We start from the raw sequence: 15,610 nt of genomic DNA on the forward strand, positions 1-15,610 counted from the left end.
TAAGTAAGAAATGGACAAAAGTGAATTTTATATTACGCTGGTATAAAGACATGCAGGGCCGGTGCAAGGTAAATTGGTGCCCTAGGCGAAAAACCTTAATGCCCCCCCCCCCCCCCCCCCCCCCCCCCCCCCCACCGGAGACCGAAAAAAAATTTCCTTGCCTCAAAATACATCACGTAAGCCTAATATTTTGTCAGCAATCAAATGTAAGCAGGCTTGTGTTTTTTTTCATTTTTTCTTATTACAAATCACAAACAGGTCACCGTGGACTTTAAATAATTACTTATATCAATAAAACTATTCCAATCTGTTACAAAAATCCATTTTCATCTAGTTTCAATAATCGTTAAACATATTATATCAGCTGTTATGTGTCGTGCTGCGCCGCCCCCAGCTACTTGGCGCCCTAGGCGGTTGCCTAGTTCGCCTATATGGATGCGCCGGCCCTGAAGACATGCACTCACAAAAGAGTGTGTCAAAGCAAAAATGTTTGTTTTCGTATGGTTTTTTCTTAATGTCTCTTTCACAAAATGGAACTTGCCTAAGAAAGCTTGTGACACTGTTCAATGTTTGCTTTAAAATAATTTAATAAAAAAAATGATGCTCTTAAAAACTTGTTAGAACATACAAGCAACAAAATAAGGTTTTTGAGTTTATAATACATATAATACTTATACTCTGTACAATAAGATTTGTCTAAAGCTGCCATTAGCTATAGCAATAGGTAGAACCAAGATTTTATGGTTTTATGTTTTGACCATGTTCATTGTAAAAAAAATTGAAGTTATTGTTATAGTTTTTTATGAGTGTTTTACATTACTATCATGCATAAATATATGAAATCTCTCAAAATTGGCAATTATCCCTTTTTATTTATCAAAACAAGACATGTTATTGTAGCTGCTACTAAAATTACATAAATTTTTTGCAGTGGCTCAGGTGGGAAAAATTACATAAATTGATTGCATGTTTATAATTTCTTTCTGACGCAGTCATTGCAGCAAAAATAAAACTGTTTTTTATTTTACTTTTTACTTTTCCAGTATACTAAGAAAAAACTTTGCATCAGATAATAAATACATTTTTGTACCTAGTAATATGTAATTGTTAAAAAAATTTTAAATGCTCAAACAAAAATTTACAAATTTAATTCCTTTCATATAGACAAAATTAGGTAATTGAGGTAAATTTTGTTCCATTTCATGTTTTGTGTAGTATTTTGGTGATTCGGGGTGTATTGATTTACAATTTGGTATTAATTTGGTTTTATCCCTATTCACCGGATCACTTTCTACTAGCAATGCGGTAGAATGACATAACATGTAGATACGAGGGTTGTCTGAAAAGTTTCCGACCTCAACATGAATATGGCAGCACACGTCAATGAAAATTGGGGAATGTGTTTAGTCATGTTTTGGAATATACTGTCTGAAATTTCAGCCATTTTGGACGTGAATTGATTTTTTAACCATAGTTTTCGTGAGTTGATGCGCATATTTTTGTGAAAATGAAAAAAATGTTTATTGAAGTATCATTAAATATTTGTTTTTGAAAGGCAATACGCCTACACTAATTGAAGACGAGTTGGACGGTGTGCACGGCGACTCTGCGCCATCATTTACCACAGGGATATTTCGGGCAGCTGAATTCAAACATGGCCACACCAGCTCGGGTGACGATGAACGTCTGCGACACCAAAAGCAGTGAAGGGAGAATCAGCTCCAAAAAATGCAAAGACTGTTCTTTTGGCTCAAGAAAAAATAAAAAAAAATTTGGAAAAAGAATAACATAACTATGCATCATTACTTGACAAGCTGAAGGCAGAAATTGCAGAAAAATGTCACATTTGCAGAAACAAAAAAATTTGTTTCACCAGAACAATGCACCAGCTCACACCTCAGCGGTTGCCATGGTGAAAATCTACGAACTGCGGTTTGAACTGCTTGACCACCCTCCTAACTCACCAGATCTAAACCCAATTTACATTTTTTTTTGTTCCCTAGGCTTTAAGTTGCACTCAGAGGACAGACATTTTTTCGAATGAGGAGGCCATCACGTTCGTAAATAACTATTATGCAGAGACTCATGCAAACATTTGTTAAAAAAACAACTGCTCGTCCAAAATGGCTGAAATTTCAGACAGTATATTCCAAAACATGACTAAACACATTCCCCAATTTTCGTTGACGAGTGTTGCCATCTTCATGTTGAAGTCGGAAACTTTTCAGACAACCCTTGTAAATACTGCACACGATCATTGGATATGATAATAACTCACTGGAAATTAATACAACTATTATCTTTTGTTGTTGAAAGGTTGTTTATGATGTATAATATAATTAATTCCACTCTCTCTTCAAGCTTAGTTTATATAACTAAGCATACTGTGGGAATTTCATTTTTGTAACATTTTATAGCATACTAAGCTGTGCCCATGACTTTGTTCGTTTGGAAAAATAACTCACTGTTATTTAGATAATAATATTGACAATAAATCATTGTTTATTAATATACAAAATGTACAGAAAATAAAATGTGTATAGTTGTGACTGCATTGTAATGTTTCACTGGAATAAGTTGTTGATATATCATTATCATAGTATCTTCGGAACCATTTGAGATACGATAGAGAAATATAGGACTAAATTAGTACATACTGAGACATGATCTAAAACTTGTTTGGATTAATAGTCATAACATCATCTGCATTTAAGTTTAACATTTTCGGAAAGACAGACAAAATTTTTAACAATAGATTTTGTTTAGATTTCTAAGCTGCTAACAGGAAAATTTTAAATATGAAATATTTAATCATTCACAGACAGACACTTTAATTTTATTTATGTCATGATTGATTATAAGTCTTTTAACATTATACTGTCTATATGTGGTCAATGAATAATTAGTGGCATCAAAACAATTTTCTCCCTGTCAGCATTAAAAATCTTTGTAACTAAAAGATAGTTTTTTGAGAATTTGTGTGCCTTTTTTCTTTTCTCAGGGAAATATAATTAGCATGCTACTAGGATATTATGGTTTTTTTTTTGTAATTTGGTTTAGAAATGGTTTGTAAAAAAAAATTGTTAAAAGTGGATTTAAAAACCTTCTCTAAGCATTGTGTAGGAAAACCTTTGCATTGAATGTGAAATATGAAGTAATACAACTCTTCTGTACTATGTTGCAGTGAAAATGCTTGGTTGAAACCCCCAATGTCACAAATATATTCTAGCCCAGTATGGCGTAAGAGCACAAATGAAAATGTGCGCTCAACGTAAGCATGTTTGTGGACCTGCCAGTAATCCTGTCTGGTGAAAGGTCATGCCTGAATTACTCGATACCTTCCTTGCATTTGTAATTCTGCCAAAAATATTTTCAAAAGATATTCACTTCATGTAATACTAATATCATGGGTATAAAAAGTCGCGCAAGATGTGATAATAACGCAGACTTTGGCACCTTCGTACACTATGATAATACACTATGTGAATATCTGTTAAAAATATATAAATAGCCCTTAAATAAAATAATGATAAAAAATGAAAAGAAAAAATGGTTGCATTTACTGAAGTACTTATTATGTTATACCGGGCCTTATAGTAAATTGAAACAGCTAATCAATCATTCCTTGTAAACTACATTCCAAAGAAGCACGTGAGAGATGGCAGAAATGTGAACCATACCCAGTCAATTATGACCACATAATATTCACAAGGTTCAATATATTGTATGTATTCATAAAAGTTTTTTTTGGTAGTTTTGTAAAGTACCTAACTATGCTGATATAATTTTTATGTTACAGTTTTCATGTTGTGTTTGTATGTATTGTTTTTCTCTCTGTAATATTGTTCTTGTAGAATGCTGTAATATTTTCAGTGTTAAAAATTAATTTATTTGTAGTTTTTGTACTCTTAAAATACAACAAATTGTGAACCAGCCCAGTACTGAGTTTGGTTTGTATGTATTAAAAAAACACAAATAAATATATAAACAACTAAACAGGAGACTGTAGGAAAAGCATGGTGAACATGTTTGTCTGAACTGTCAGCAAAGTTGATGAACGTTGTAGTGATTGGCATAGAGTTTATAGTTTGTAAACTGCGTATTTCCAGGGTTGATATGATTAAAGGCCTACAGTAAAATATCCCATATTTTACCTAGTTCAAGATGCTTATCGTGAAAATAAAAGTTTATTTTGTTTGAGCCTTTAAAATTTTTTTTTTTAAATTTGTTAAAGTGAAATGTTTTTTTATCTTAAATTTATGAATAGGCAATTTCTGCAATCTAGCACTTATCAAGCCACTTGCATTCACATTTTTTTAAAATTCCAGCATTAGACCTTGGCTACTGCATTGCATTAAAGCACTGCCGGTGTTTTAAGTTTGCTCCTTACTGTAAGTTCTTATTTCAGTGCAGTGTTACCTGTTTTATAGAGGATTACATTTCATATTTCAAATGTTGTTTTCCTGTTACACTATATATTGACATTTAATAATTTGGTGTAATCGCTAATCCGGCATGACTTTGGTGCTGAGCATGTCATATAAAAGAATTTTTGCTCTACATAAAACTGTTATATTGAAATCACATCAGAAGTGTATTTTTAATAAAAGAATATGGTTTTCAAATACATCAAGAACTTATTAACTTGGCCGATATAAATAATTAGGCCTACTCATGTAAAATTTCAATCATTTTCTAGTATTCTTCTCTATTTACATATCCCGCCTAGTTTTTACTGGTTCAAGGCACTACTCTCAGTGGTGCAACCAGATTTCGTGAAGGAGGATGCTTGTTTTTACTAACGAATCCTTTCCTCAGCTTATTCCAGATGACATAATTTCATCAAATCTAAGTTGTCATCAGTAGAGAGCATTTGCTTATGATTTCTCCTGGCATGACTTAAAAATTATAAAGTGACTACGGGAGTGACGGTGCTTCGTCACTTGTTCCAGGATCAGCCAACTGGTGCGTGCTGCCTGAAAATGGTACTCCTAGGGGGCATGGCCTATCGTGCGCCTCCCGGCTCTGACACCAGGTTATGCCCTTGTGTTCAGTAATAAGGTAACGTGACTGCTGATATGATACGTAACTAGTTTTTTGTGGTGATGTTCTGAGTAGGTTGGCCTATTCTCTGTCCCATGGGTTAGTTACCATCCGTTAAAAGTGTCTAGAAAAATTCAGGAACATTTTATTTCAGGAAGAATTGAAAATGTTTCAAATTCTATGTGTTAGGTCAGGGAACTTAAGTCAAATGGTTGGACCCACAGACACAACTGTCAGTGCCAACCAAAAAGTTGTTCCTTAAGTGTATTTGGGTTCAGTATTTTTTCATCTTGCAATGCTGCAGTTGTATATTTGAGCAATATGGCATGGTCGAATATGATGCAAGAAACATCACCTTTTACATACTTTTAAGTTTGTACTGCATGGACAAATTTTGTGAAGAAACTGGCAAATTTTAAGGAAATAATTTTGTTAACATTTATCAGTGAGTAAATTTGTTGATTTAATTTTAGGAATTATCACTATTTCCATGAAATGTAGTCCTAATATGTTGTAGTCAAAAAATTCTAAATGGCGAAAATGATAGCAGCCTGGAGCAAAAACAAAAATACCCATTACTCATGGAACTTATCACTCTGTTTACCGTGAAAGATACTGAATTAGCCATTCTAAAGTTTTGTTTTATTCAGTGGCTCCTGAGTTTTAAAAGTTTGATCAATGCTGTTATGGTTTGATTCTCATGCTGTTTCCGATTGCCTACTCATTTAGCCTAAAGGATAGTTTAAATGTGCCTCTTAAAGAAGTCAGCCATTATAGAATCAGTACAGTCTGTCATGCATTCATGCATCCTTGTGACCTATTTTGTGGTGCTATCTTTTAGAACCAATGTAAAATAGTCTGCTGCTTAGCCAGTCAAATACTGGTTACACTCTTTTATGTGTTGATCTATTACTGTGAATTTATTAACTTTAACGTGTAAAGATTGAACATTTCCTGAAAATAGTGTGAATATTTAAAACAAAAGTAAGCAATTGTCTGTGGTGTTGGTACACCAGGTTGTGTTAGCGTCCAATTAATTGGGATATCTTTTCATAGCTAATTTCTCATTAAATGCAGCTTGAAGTTAGAATAGTCGGGTAAACAGTAAATGTTACATCCGTGAGGGACACATCCTTTCTATTCAGAAACAGTATCCGTCATTCCTTCACTCCTCAAGTTCTAAGAGAGTGTAAAATAATATTTGTTTTTAGTACAATACCATTTTATCTGTGTTGTAAACAGAGCACACAAAACAACATATAACTTTTCCGCTTCTCAAAAAACTCATCTCAAGGCCAGAACATAAGATGTAGGAGTTTTCATTCCTGCTAAGTTGCGAAACATTTCCGGTAAATTAACCGACTGTTGGAAAAAAATGTTCTGTTGGGGCTTTGGGTTAGTATTTAATGTGAAATGAAATTTGTTTAAAAAGATAACTGTTAGTCTGCCAATTAATTCACTTAAGGTGAATGTTATACTGTATAAAATGGTCACAGGTCCGAAAAAATTGAATTTTGTATCAAATGATCACTAAAGAGTGTAGATGCCTCTGTAGGTCGTCATTATTGTGTAGGGAGGTCAGGAGCTTAGTTCCAGCGCGTCATTGGCGAGATGGCTTTCAGACGGAGAGGGTGTTGCGCTCGCTCCGCAGCCTGTCATCTATGAGGAATTAGCAGAAGCTCAGAGGTCATTCTCCGTCTCATGTCTCACTCCAACTCACAGCCGATATGGTTTGGGCGAAGGACAATAAGAGAGTTATGCTTAGCAGTTTTCTTTTTCACCAGTCCTTTGCTTCTACCTTTTGAGGGGGTGGGAGCAATGGGAACATTTTGATCTCAGCTGCACCTTTGCGATTATAGTTCCAGGAGCTGGATCGTTGTTTAGGCAGTCATTTCTTTTTGCCACTGTACTACACCACATCATGAGTCATGACTAAAACTGTAAGCTTTCCCATGCCTAAATTCTGTAATATATACATTTTATTATTCAAAATTGAAATACATACAGAGCGGTGGTCAGCAGCGGCTTCCTCTTCAAGTCTCAGGGCTGTGACTGTGTTCGACGTACTTACATAGCTTGGGCATTGCGGGCAAATCAGTATTCACTTAAATAAGCTTGAGAGAATACCTCAGGAGACTATTACTGAGTTGTACAAGGCATAGTAGAGAGAGGAAGGTTATTATGGCACTGTATTGTAGTAATTATTATAAGAGGATTCTTAATTAATTAAATTAAATTTTACTGTTTATTACTTTTGTGTTAAAGCAATTGATGATTTAATAATAGATAATTTATCATTTGAAGCAAGAAAGATTGTTATTTATGTTTACTCCTACAGCAGTTCAAAGAAAGTATAAAAAAAAGAAAGGGAGTGTAACAATTTGACTGTGCAAAACAGATATAATTTAGTGTATTGTGTATACCATTAAAAATTTATGCATTACAATTATAGAATAAAAAATTAATAACAGGTACAAAACATACATACATCACAAAAATATATGAAAAATAAATGTGTTACTTTCAATTATTTCAATGAAATAATTTTGCTACAGCCATAAAATTAGCGGTGGTTGTAGAACTTCAATTAAACATAATCCACATGCTCAGTGTTCTATCTTAAATACTTTCTTTATTATTTACAATAAAACTGTTGTATAGCTCCATTTTCAATGGAATGCATGAGCTTTAGGAATCACTTTAGGCCATATGTAGTATAGATGTTCCAGCAGCCAATGTTTGTTGGGTGAATTCAGATTACAATATTACATTTATGTAATATGTACACCAAACCTTAAAATGTTAAAATACTAACATTTTTGAATTTTTATTTTTAATTTTCAGAAGATAAGTGGTTTTCCTTCAGAATTACCAGTGTTTTAACCAACCAGCATAAAACTTAAAACCTAATACCCTATAAATGGAATTAAAAATTCAAATCCTCGAATTGTTGATTCTAGATAATCAGAGTGAGAAACACGAGAAAAAAAAATTGAACATGCACGAATGCAGCTTCGGAATGACTGGTGTAAATATTAGGTTTTCCTTTTTGGGACTTTGCAAAACGAAGAAGACAACCTGGCGTGGTAAAAGCGACTAGCGTGCTAGCTGCAAGGATTCTCATTCGGTGATACAAATTTTTGTGAAATGTGTGTATTTTGATATGTAGGCTACTGTATGTGTTTTATGCTACGAGGAAAGAAGACTAACACTGATACGCTTTTCTTCAACCTCCTATTGTTATATATGCTAAATAAAATGTTACAAAGCACTATAAAAAATGCAGGGCTGCTACTCCACATGCAAATGAAGAAATCCATTCCTCATACAGATTTTACACGTATTTTGACCATGTGTGGTATACCTACGCAGAAGAATGGCATTCATACAAATAGTTTATGAATCTCACACACAATTTATAGACTTGTGATCCTTTTTTGTAAATTAAAATCGTGACAAAACCGCAGTCATGTTTGTTGAGTTTGCAATCTTGTAGCACAATTATTAAGAAGAAAAGGCTGTACTAGTGCTTTATTTAGTCTATGTGCCTGTTATTATGGGCCTTCACACATCATTCTTCCCCCTTCCCCCGCCCAGCAGTAGCCAACCAGAGCTCCGCCTGACTACATAGTGCCAAGAAGTGCCACTATTATCGCTACATCTTGAGGACATTCTTTCCGGCAATTAAAGTTTTATACGCAGTGCTAGAACTACCACTACAGTGTACGTGTTTTGAGACGGATTGTATCTAAACCAAAAGGATACGATAATACATATGTAACTCAAAGTTGTGTCACCGAGTTTATGAGTAGTCCAGTTCCTAAACTCGCCTTGTCCATCACCAAGGAAAATTGAGTTATTTATTGTTTTGTGCAGCTTTTATAAGTGCGCAATATAGGTATAGCATTATAACACGTTCCACAACTCCCCATGTCTAATAACAGACACAATTTGAAAACCAGGTACTGTTCCAAAACTCTTCTTGTCCACAAGGTTTTTTGTTACAAAACTCTCCTTGTCCATATATATAAAAACTGTTTCAAAAGTCGCCTTGTTCTATAAGCAGCCATGAACAAACTAACTGCATTAATCAAAAGTGGTTATGTCCACATAATATAAAGTCTAATGTAACATTGTTTTAGAAGGTAAAAACGTGCTCTCGTTGCATTGAAATTGAAGGTAAAATAAAAACTGAAAACAATGAGCATGTGAAACAAGGGTTGAGAGTCGAATTTAGGGTTCACAAACTCCGTTCGAAAGCTTTCTATGATATGCTGAAAGAAAATCATGATAATACCATCACATTTTCTTTTGATTGCCAAACAAATATGGTACTACCAAAGATACCAGATCAAAGTGCCTATTTTAGCAGACAATTCTATGTGTATAATTTTACTGTTTGTCGAGGATCGTCTAAAACAGAACAAACCACGAATAGCACGTTTATTTACACATGGAGAGAACTTGATGCGCACAAAGGCTCTAATGAAATTTAATCATGTGTTCACCACTGCTTGCAGAATACTGGAATCGATTACACAATAACAACTATAAGGCTTTTTGCTGACGGCTGCGGAGGCCAAAATAAAAATAGTACGATGGTAGTTATGGTATCAAAATGGTTAAAGTGTGAAGCACCACATCACATCAAGGAAGTACACATCATTTTCCCCGTACCTGGACACTCATTCCTGCCAGCAGACCGTGTTTTTGGTCGTATTGAAAAGAGGGTAAAATCAAAGGAAGTGATAGTGTCACCCCAAGAATATTTTGATATATTTGGAGAGTTCGGAACTGTAATCAAGCCTGGCAATGCTGGTTTTGCTTTCTACTATTGGAAATCAGCTATTGCAGAAGTTGTGCGACCTACCAGTTCATGGCACTTCCAATTTTGTAACACGAAGCAGTTCATTTTGAAGAAATCAAAAGAAAGTAAAGTACTCGTTCGAGGGGAACCCAATTACCGAACTGAACTCATGGAAAGTAAAGGTATTTGCAGACGTGGCAAGTGTTTCCGACAAATTAACCCAGTAATAGTTCCACTAGGACTCCACCCAAATGCTGCCAAAGCCAATGATGTGAATAAGCTACTGTCGAAGCACTATGGCCCTGAATGGAAGGAGAATGCAATTTTGGCATTTTATAGAGATGTTCTTGCCGGACAATACACAACTGTGCATGAAGAGGATGATGAACCTATGGTGGATGAAGATTTGAGAGTATGATGTTTTGAAATAGTTCAACATATTTTTTAGTTGACAATAATGAGAAAATAAGGAGAAACTTCAGTCAGTGTAGGATCTCAGTAGGCACTAGAAAAAATATTATTTTTTGATAAAACATATATTTTGTATCATTACTAAAATACGAAATGTAATCAAATAGTTTGTTACTGGTTTTCCTTACGAAACAATTCATTTTGTATTATATACTGTTCCAAAATTCACCTTGTCCAAAGTATTGTTCCAAAACTCATCTTGTCCAATTTATTTTAACAATTTTAATATTTGTGTATACTGTTACATTTCAAAGACCTCAAGAAACATATTTCAATTTAATATTTGAAATGATTCATACCTAATGTGTGTTGGCTATGTCACAACCTCTTTGCATATCAGTTTTTCTCGATTTTCTCTGTTCCAGTGAAAGAGGACAAGGCGAGTTTTGGAACTGGACTACTCATATTTTCAATTTAATTTAAATTCATTAGTTAAATATCTTATAAAATATACCAGCAATGAGCCTTATAAATTTTTATAACTTAAACTGCAAATTGAATAGAGTTCGCATCAACATTAGCATGTTACAATTCAAATGTGCCTAAACATCTATTCACGATCAATTTAATCCTATCATTAGCGCTGGAAAATTGACACAACAGTGGTTGGTAGATCCATGGCAAGTGGAGGCCAACAACGCGAATTATATTAAACAGATATAAGCGGCCCAAACGTGGCAAATTAAGCCACGGCTCGCTACTTTATTACTGAAAAATGCTGAAACTATCGGCCTCGTCAAAATATGATGCTATGCCCCATGCATATTATCTTTGTGCCACGGGCTCGGCAGCAATGCTAGGAAGAACAGGTTAGCAAAGAGCAATGAAAATGTTACACTGTAAGCGCATCAAAACAGAATTCATACAGCGTTACATAGTCAGTCAGTAACGAGCGTTTTTACACGCTTTATATTAGCTTCACCTGTATGTTTGTAACCGACTCCTTTGGGTGCGATTTTGACCCACTTTAAACGGCCAGATTCCATTCAAACTTTGTATATTTATCGAGGACCGATTACAATACACTAATTTGATAAGATTATTCCATTATTCAATTTGCAAAATAAGGTTTTTGTCAATTTATATAATTTCACAATATTTAGGCTGTGTTCCAAATAATCCGCACTCGCACTTGCACTCGTGCTCATACTCACACCCACACCCACAATTACTTGCGTACAAAGAGCATGCTCCATGCGTGTTCGCCATTTGGAACACAACCATACTCCAAAGTAAACACACCCATGTGGTAGGCGGCGACGTGTGTTTATGTGTAGGTTTTGATTTGTGACAATGGAACACGCAGTAGGAGCAATTGCGGCCCTAATGGTAGTAAACCAACAACAGAGACGTTTACGACGGCAACGGTTACGTCGCAATGTCCAGACAATAAACAGGAGACGGGTAAAATAACCTTAATTATAACACGATCCTTGCAGCAATGATTGTACTGGAGGTACACATGAAGACATCGCGTGTTGTTTAATTACGAACAGGTACTTACAATGAAACGTGCATTGTTCATTTGCCATTGTTTTAGATCAATAGTCAAGACGTAAACGTAAACAAACAATGGTTACGAGAGTACGCAACGAGCATGCATTCAAACGCAATCGATATGCGCACTCGTTCTCGTGCTCGCACTCGACTATATGGAACAACACTCTCGTGACGTCACTTCCGAGAGCGAGTACGTGAGCACGATAGTTTACCTATTTGGAACACAGCCTTCGTAGGCTTTGTTTATATCGCGCCAAAGACAAACTGAAAGAAAAGAGTTCGCACATTTTAAAGAAAACCATTTCGCTCATGTGCGAACTCTTTTCTTTCAGTTTGTCTTTGGCGCGATATAAACAAAGCCTACTAAATATTGTGACATTTAATTAAATGAAAAGTGAGAGTGGGTTATGATTATTGTGAACAATATACTTTCTCGAGGAGAATATTATCTATATTTGTAAAAATATGAAGAAAAAAAACCTGAAATAAGGGCTTTAAATGTTGTTTCTTTCGTTAAATATAGAAACACAATTACGTCTTTGTTTCATTTTACCAATTAACCAAGAGTGAAACATTATTATAAAACAACATTTTCTGCAAACATTTAACGAAAAATGGAAAAAATTGAGGTTTTGATTTTGCTGTGAAACCAACAGCAGATGGGAAATCAAACACCATATGCATAACCTCAATAGCTACACCTGATGGGCAGATTTTTGAAATTCCACTTGAACACCAACGTGCAAATCTACACCAAGCAGTTACAAATACTCCAAACTATGCCAAGGTCAGTAAATCATTAAATAAAATACATCAAACACGGAAAATATGGATAACTTTGACAGATGATATATCAAAAACATATTTGGATAGAGAGCAAAACTTACAGTTAAAGGATTTTTACCCAAAAGAAATTGAGGAAAAAAACAAAAAGTGCTGAATCTATGCCTAGTGGCTCAAATAAAAAATTGGAAAAACTGTTAGAAAAAATTCTTGGAGAAAAAAAAAACTATATCTGAAACTCAAAATTTAGGGAAAATTGCAAAAGATTTCATGATTGAGAAATTCATGGGCAGAAACTCAAATGCTTACCAGTGGATTAAAGATTTCAACAAAGAATGTGAACGTTTCCTAATCAAAGCAGACAAACAGAAAATAGAAATTTTAAAACATTTCTTAGAATACTCCAGTGTAGTTTGGTAAAACTGCATGCAAATGAAACCTACAGTGGAATCGGACTGGAACAAATGGGAGAAAATTTATTGTGAGATATTTGCAAACAAAGGATGGTCACCCATCAGATATGCTGACTTAGAATAAACATCAATGACTTCCCGAATATATTGATTTTCATAGCAGGATATTGAAATTATTGAGTACTGTAGTTCTTCAACATGCTATATTGGATATATATTTTAGAAGCAGCTAATATCTACTCAAATTCACTTTAATAGTAAAGTCATGTAATAAATAAAAAATTGAGCCACATCTAGAGACACTTCTGAGTAAAACAATTTTATCGATTTTATTTTAACTGCAGCCAATATTTATTCAAAATCTACTTTAATCGTAAATTGATGTAATAACTATCAAGTTTTTTTATATTGTTATAAAATTTCTTTCATACGTCGATAAAGAAGTATCACTTTAAATTATAAATAAACCAAACTAAAAAGTAGAAAATAAATAATAGTTTAAAAAACTAAAAAACATGCTTTATATAGAAAACGAAACAAAAAAATAGAAAATAAATTTTATGAAAATTTGAATTAAGAATAGTGTAAATTTTTTTAATAAATATAAATTAATAACAGTGTATATAAGAAAAAAATGTATTTTATTTAAAAAAAAGTGTGGGGTGCATGGTGTCAATAGTTATAAATATTTTATTGACATATATGAGTAGAAGGATTATCATTTCGATAATATCTTAAAAAGCACCCCACGCTTTTTTTTTTAAATAAAATACATTTTATTCTTATATACACTATTATTAATTTATATTTATTAAATTTTTTTACACTATTCTTAATTCAAATTTATTAAAATTTATTTTCAATTTTTTAGTTTGGTTTTCTATATAAAGCATGTTTTTTAGTTTTTTTAAACTATTATTTTATAGTATATATTACTTGTTTTGGACAGCGAGTAATTATAAAAGACTTGGAGATATCAGGGAATTATATTTGTGGGTTTCTCTCGACACCCTGGCCTCGATTCATAGCAGTTCTGCAAACTAGAAACTTCAATTTCCTGGTTGTTCTCAATTGATGTAACTTGAGTGTCTGGACTGTAGATTTACATGTAATAGTATATTGTGGGTACCCTTTCCTTTTCACCGTCAGTTTTTCGCAGCCGTTCCCATTTTTTTTTTCGGCCAGGGAACTCTATGATCGACTTTTTTTTTTGGCGGAACCCCAACTCCTTCAAAGAAAGTTATTTGACAATAATTGTGCCTGCTTTATATGACATTTTGTCCTGACTCACGGAACCTCAGGGTTCTGCGGAACACCTTCTGGGAACCGCTGGTCTAACATAGTTTGGGATGATTGTTGAATCGTCTCAACATCGAGGCCACGATAAATGGATGATCAGATCACTGGGTTGGACCGCAGCCACCGCATGGGGTGACCAGGACAGATTAGGCGGGGTGATAACGTGGAGGTTTGTTATGTCCTTCCGCAGGCCTGCACCTAGAAAGGAAATTCCAGGTGATTTAAAAATCACTTATTCAGTCGGGAATATAACATGGCACCTTTGGCTCACGAGCCATAAGTTTTAACCATTGAGACACCAGGTAGGGCACAATAGTTTTATTTTAATAATATTCAAAGCATTGGGAAAAAGTGAATTTATTGAAAATAGTGTTCACATACCAATAGGCTGTAAAATTTTATCACACGATAGAAGGTTTCATACAGGCTCTGCTAGAAGCTTCCAGCAAAACTACTAGCCATGGCAGCAGGAATATATGTTTCTATGGAAGAAACTATCCCTTGTCGAATGGTTTTGTTATGATAGTTAATGTGTACTTTTTGTATGGTATAAACATGGGTGTTTATCATAATTGTTGTAATTGCTTCAACCGACTACTGCATGTTCACCGCGTTTCGAATCAATAATAATAAATTATCGTTTTAAACACTAGTGACACACTTCATTCTCATTGTATACGATTTCCACCTTCTACGAAACCACCTACAGAAATTCGAACACGACCGATTACAAAAACTTCCATTAAAACGGCCAGCATTCTGCTAATTCTTCTACCTGCTACTATGGAAGACCTTCCAAGGAAACTTTCATCGTGTGATAAGGCTTAACATGCAACTTGTCTCCAATTGATAGTTCTCAAAATTAGTTGGTACCAGTGGTCTACGTATTTTCCCGCGACTGCTATGTCAATAGTGTTCGTAAACAACTTCATATATTCATCAGTGTTTTGCGAGTAACAATCGGGAAATGGGTAGCGGTACCAATGATGCTGGAATCACAATAGACCAACAGCGCGTCGCGTAGGACGCGTTGTTGTAAACACATGGTATTCATCCGCGCGACGTTACATACGCAACAATCAAACGACATCACCGCTTCCAGGTTTTTGTAATCGACATGTTCGAGGGAGAAAATCACCATGCATAATCGCCTTTCAGAGATTTCACTATTATCTACATTTAGGGCAACAAACCTACGAAAATACGTAAATAATAATAGTATTCATGAAGTACAAGTTCTGGCGTTAATTTACCGACGTCGCGCTCACGACGCGATAGAAATAAAGACAAATTT

The 15,610-nt window shown here is 34.5% G+C and overlaps 1 protein-coding gene across 3 annotated transcripts in view; it reads left to right on the top strand.

Moving 5' to 3' along the window:
* The window catches only part of LOC134527598 (kinase D-interacting substrate of 220 kDa), a 354,998-nt gene that overhangs the window by 74,048 nt on the left and 265,340 nt on the right, over positions 1–15,610 (top strand). For 2 of the 3 annotated variants that reach the window (XM_063360420.1, XM_063360425.1), the window contains exon 2: positions 4,953–5,061. The exons of the other annotated variant lie outside the window; for it this stretch is intronic. In XM_063360420.1, coding sequence (XP_063216490.1) covers positions 5,039–5,061 — 23 coding nt within the window. In that variant the 5' untranslated portion in view covers positions 4,953–5,038. The remainder of the gene's footprint in view (positions 1–4,952; positions 5,062–15,610) is intronic. 3 annotated transcript variants of the gene reach the window in all.

The sequence above is a fragment of the Bacillus rossius genome, chromosome 1 (assembly GCF_032445375.1).
Source record: "Bacillus rossius redtenbacheri isolate Brsri chromosome 1, Brsri_v3, whole genome shotgun sequence".
Taxonomy (NCBI): Eukaryota; Metazoa; Arthropoda; class Insecta; order Phasmatodea; family Bacillidae; genus Bacillus; species Bacillus rossius.